At 39.9% G+C, this 5,225-nt stretch overlaps 1 protein-coding gene and 1 pseudogene across 1 annotated transcript in view; both read left to right on the forward strand.

Annotated features, from left to right (window-relative positions):
- The window catches only part of PNN (pinin, desmosome associated protein), a 5,902-nt gene extending 4,689 nt beyond the window's left edge, over nt 1-1,213 (forward strand). The window contains 1 exon segment of the mRNA XM_006903583.1: nt 7-1,213. Coding sequence (XP_006903645.1) covers nt 7-1,049 — 1,043 coding nt within the window. The 3' untranslated portion in view covers nt 1,050-1,213.
- Nucleotides 1,214-4,236: 3,023 nt separating this feature from the next.
- Nucleotides 4,237-4,765, forward strand: LOC102851298 (annotated as a pseudogene).
- The last annotated feature ends 460 nt before the right edge of the window (nt 4,766-5,225 follow it).

Here is a 5,225-nt window from a genome sequence, read left to right on the forward strand (position 1 = left end):
AAATAGAAGTTAAAGTGGAGGAGGATATTGAGGTAAGGGAAAGTGAGAAGCAGCAAGATAGTCAGCCTGAAGAAATTATGGATGTGTTAGAGATGGTTGAAAATGTTAAAAATGTTATTGCTGAACAAGAGGTAATGGAAACTAATCAGGTTGAAAGTATAGAACCTTCAGAAAATGAAACTAGCAAAGAAATGGAGCCAGAGATGGAGTTTGAAGTTGAGCCAGAAAAAGAATGTAAATCTCTTTCTCCTGGGAAAGAGAATGCTAGTGCTGTGGAAATAGAAAAAGAGCCTGAGGAAAATGAAGAAAAGGAATCCGAGACCCAGGCAGAACCTACAGCACAACCTCAGTCCCTGTCTCAGCCCCAACCAGTACTCCAGCCCCAGCCTCTGTCTCAGCCTGAGACTTTACCATTAACTATTTTACAAGTACCACCTCAGGTTATGCAAGAGCAAGAGCATTTACTATCTGAAAGGAAGGAATTTCCTATAGAATCTGTAAAACACACTGATGTACCAGTAGAGTCAGCTTTGACAGTGCATTCAGAGAGTAAAGCTAAAACCAAAACTAGAAGCAGAAGCAGAGGTCGAGCTAGAAATAAAACCAGCAAGAGTAGAAGTCGAAGCAGTAGTAGCAGTAGTTCTAGTAGCAGTTCAACTAGTAGCAGCAGTGGAAGCAGTTCTAGTAGTGGCAGTAGTAGTAGTCGCAGTAGTTCCAGCAGCAGCTCTAGTACAAGTGGCAGCAGCAGCAGAGATAGTAGCAGCAGCACTAGTAGCAGTAGTGAGAGTAGAAGTCGGAGTAGGGGCCGGGGACATAATAGAGATAGAAAGCACAGAAGGAGCGTGGATCGGAAACGAAGGGATACTTCAGGACTAGAAAGAAGTCACAAATCTTCAAAAGGTGGTAGTAGTAGAGATACAAAAGGATCAAAGGATAAGAATTCCCGGTCCGACAGAAAGAGGTCTATATCAGAAAGTAGTCGATCAGGCAAAAGATCTTCAAGAAGTGAAAGAGACCGAAAATCAGACAGGAAAGACAAAAGGCGTTAATGGAAGAAGCCAGGCTTTCGTAGACTATTCTTTGCAGCAGAAGATTTCTTGATGAGTAAAAGGATTACCTTTCCTTGTAAGGAGGATGCTGCCTTAAGAATTGCATGTTGTAAAAAATCTTTTTGGAAAATACAGACTTTGTTTATCAAACATTCTTGTACTTTTTGCATAATTTTGTAAGAGTTATTTATCAAAATTATGTGAGGTTCCAAAATATGTAAAAATAATAATAATAAAAAAAGATTAACATCCCTTGTCATCTTTTTTAAATATCTTATTCTCTTCATTAAGAATCTGTATATTTTAATAGGTAAATCTTTAAAAGTGTGTTCCGTTCTAATTCTGTATCATATTGCTTTTGTAGAAATAAATGTGCATTTCTTTCATTATTTTTGAGATGTCCTCGTTGACACTTGTATAATAAATACTCTCTTGCTATCATTTTCAGCTTTTATCACTAGATACTGAACATGATTAGAATGTTCCTGAAGATTTCCTCACTTGCCTTAGAAAATTCTTTTGAGTTGTCAGAGTCAGATCTTTGCACCTTTGAGGAAGACAGTTTTGTTCACTTTAAAATCATTTACTATTTTCTAATCTTTGTTATTTTAACTTGAGCATTTTTCCATTTTCATATTTAAATAATAAGGTTCATCACACTGAAAGCTGTATGATCTGTTTGGCATTTTCTTCCCAATTTTGGAGAATTATCATTCTTTGTTCTCCATGGTTTGTGAGATAGTTTTTGCATCTGTTAAGAGAAACTAGGGGAGGGTGGTAGAAAAGTATCTTCTAAACTTGGTTTTTGAGTTTCTGGTCTTAGTATTTGTTGGCTCTAACTGAAACCTGCCAGTAAGTGTTTTAAATAATTTTTTGTTTATGGAAGTATTGTATGAAAGTTTACAAAATGAGGGAAGTTCATCTAGATTTGAATATGTTAAGCAAAGTAACAAGTGTATCAAGTGATTATTTGTTTTATATATTTGTACAAATTTGGAGTTACCTGTTTCTCATTATACATGTGCAAATAAATTGTGGCTTAGACTGCTTAAGACTAGTACTTGTATTAACTTTCCAATGCTTTATACAAGAGAGCACTTAAATTGCAAATGATCTATGAATTCCTAACAGACTAAAATGTAGAAATATATATATATTTAACTTCAGGCTTGAAGTAGATAGTTACGGTGAAAATGTCAACAAACATTTCCAGTTTTCATGTATATAAAGCTTATGTATACTTAAGTGACTGTTAATTCTTTCAAAATTCTTTTTCTGGAATAATTCTTGAAATGGTAAATGAGTAGAACTTTGCAAACTTGAGAGCCATCTGCATCCTGGGACAGTTGTTTCCAGTTTGAGAGTAGCTTCATTCAGAACTTTTCTCTCCAGTTAACTCCAGCATGGAAAATCAGTAATTCTTGTGTGTTGTGATGGGGAAAAGGTTGATTAACACTGAATTAAAGGGATGACCGTAAACGTAACCAGGGCTGTTTTTTTTGTTTGTTTTTAAAAATCATTTAGTGAATTTAAAAAAATTGTGTATGTACTGAGGTACTTCATACAAAATAAGTTCATTTCCATCTGGGAAGTTGGAACCATTGTGTTTCTAGAAAGTTTTAATTTTTAAAAAATTTCAAGCCCTTGATTGTTGGGGGTGAGTGATGGAGTTATAATATATGAAGAGTAATGTTCGTTCAGTAAAACTATTGGTAGAATCATAACTTTTTTTGTTCACATTTAATTGGCTTGCATTTTCACTCCCATTTTTAAGACTCGGTTTTTAGTTTAACTTTTGATGTTTCCAGTTAATCCTTTACTCTGAAAATTGGAACTTTAAGGAAAACTTGGGTTCATAGAATCATTGTAATTAGTTATTTGCAAAGGTAAATAAGTGCAGGTGCCCTAAGTTACTAACATCTAACTTAAAGCCTGGAATTGTGAACTGTATGTGTTTCCCTGAGTGTATAACCATATACCCTTTACCCCAAGTGACATGTATGACAACCTGTAGGAACTCCCCCATTCACATGGCCCTAAACCGTACTGTGTGTGCTTTGAACCCAGCCCTCTAGGTTAGCCCAGGGCAAGCAGTGCAGCACCTCCAGTACAATTCCAGAGCCAGCTTGTGCCCTTGTTAGGCTGCCAGGGGCCACAGGGTGAGTGCTAGCTAACACATGTTCACTCTGCATCATAAGTATGTCTTATCTGCAGTCACAACTTTATTCCCCAGTCCAGCCATTCCTCAGCTGTGTCCCAACGTCAGTAGTTCAAATCGACTGGCCACTGAGGGAGAAAGGCCATCATCTCCAAAGATTTGTAGCCTCAGTCAAAAGTTCTGTGGAACACCACCATGAGTTAGAATTGGCTGTGATGGTGGGGTTTTGTTGTTTTTAGCAAGTTAATGGTTAAGATTGAGGAGGAGTGAAAATAAATAAGGAAGATTAATTCCTGAACCCTGTTACACTTGACTGGGGAACTGTACAGGAACCAGCAAAGCATGCTGAGAAGGAGCAGCCAGAGAGAAACCAGAAGATGGTTCTTCTGCAGGGCTGAGATGTTTGTATTTAACAATGTAAGTCACTGATGACCTTTGAAAGAACTTTATCAAGATAAAGCCAAGAACCTGGTAGGAGTGGAGTTACTGCAGTTATGGTAGGTAATTTGTCCCAGCTGTTCCACATGAGCAGATGTGTTTGCATAGTCCTAGAAAACCAACAATGAGAATTGCTATGGTACCGAAGAAATAGCAAAATCTGAGAAAAACGTGACACGAGCATTAAGGCTATTTCCCATGTAAAAGCCCATTATAGAAGTGACTCTCAGGAAACGAAAGATCTTTGAGAATCAGAAGCCAGGCAAAATAAATTCAGATGAGTTGCGCATTCACTGGGAAGAGGTGCTCTATCCTCCAGCTTTGGGTTGGAACTTCAAAGTGCTGTGTTCTAGAAATGAGTCACAGCCCCGTTTTCAAAAGTCAGGATTCAGTTCCCCAGCGGTCCTGTGGATCCGTCTCTTGCTTCAACAGTGTTTGGACGGAACAGACCCGGTGACTTCCCCCCCCTTCCAACCTCCAACTACCTTCCAACTTCACCTCCAGGCGTAACCTCGGGATCATCTCAACCATCTCCTATTTTCGGGACCAGCTAACACCTTTTTTTTTGTTAGCCTCCAAAACCGACCAACTATGAGCTCTCAGATCCGTCAAAATTATTCCTCCAAATCAGAAAAGCTGGTGTCAGCCGTCTGGTCAACCTGCACCTGCGGGCCTCTTAAACCTACCTCTCTCTGGGTTTTTATTTTGACCATGATGATGTAGCCTTGGAAGGCATGGGGCACTTCTGCGAGTTGGCGAGTGAGAAGCGCGAGGGTGCCGAGCCGGCTCTTGAAGCTGCAAAACCAGCGCAGCGGGCGAGTCCTCTTCCAAGATATCCAGAAGCCATCCCAGGATGAGTAGGGTAAAACCCTGGACGCTATGCAGGCAGCGCTGGCTTTGGAGAAGAACCTAAACCAGGCCCTTCTGGATCTGCACGCTGTGGGTTCCGCCCACACTGACCCCCATCTCTGTGACTTTCTGGAGAACCACTTCCTGGATGAGGAAGTGAAACTGCTGAAGAAGATGGGTGACCATCTGACCAACATTAGAAGACTGGGTGGCCCACAGGCTGGGCTGGGCAAGTATCTCTTTTGAGCATCTCACCCTCAAGTACAACTAGGGGTCTGCGGGGACTTGCAGGGGGAAACCTCTGTGTCCACCTGCCAACAGCAGCAAGCTTCTCTATCCCATCCTGATGTAGAATCTTATCCACCCAGAAGCCCTTCGCCCAAGCCTTGGACCAAATGAAACAATAAAGCTTTTTGCAAACAACAACAACAACAAAAAAGTCAGGATTCATTATTAGTGGTTCTGACCCAACAGCCTGTGCTGGAGCAATCAATGTTAAATCTTTCCGGGAATCGAAGTTACCTAGAGTCACATACCTCTACAATGTTTCATAGAATCAATGATTATGAAGAGGTAAGTAAGACTGTAGGCGAAAGGCAACCGAAGAAGGAATGGTGCTATCAGATTTTAAAGATAACTGCTTAATTTAGCAAAGGAGAATTTCAACAAAATACATAGATTTAGTAGCGGATTTCAGTAAATAGTCTGTGAATAGGTAATAATTTTCTGCA

This window comes from Elephantulus edwardii, unplaced genomic scaffold (assembly GCF_000299155.1).
Source record: "Elephantulus edwardii isolate Elephantulus edwardi_28Jun2011 unplaced genomic scaffold, EleEdw1.0 scaffold00100, whole genome shotgun sequence".
Lineage (NCBI taxonomy): Eukaryota > Metazoa > Chordata > Mammalia > Macroscelidea > Macroscelididae > Elephantulus > Elephantulus edwardii.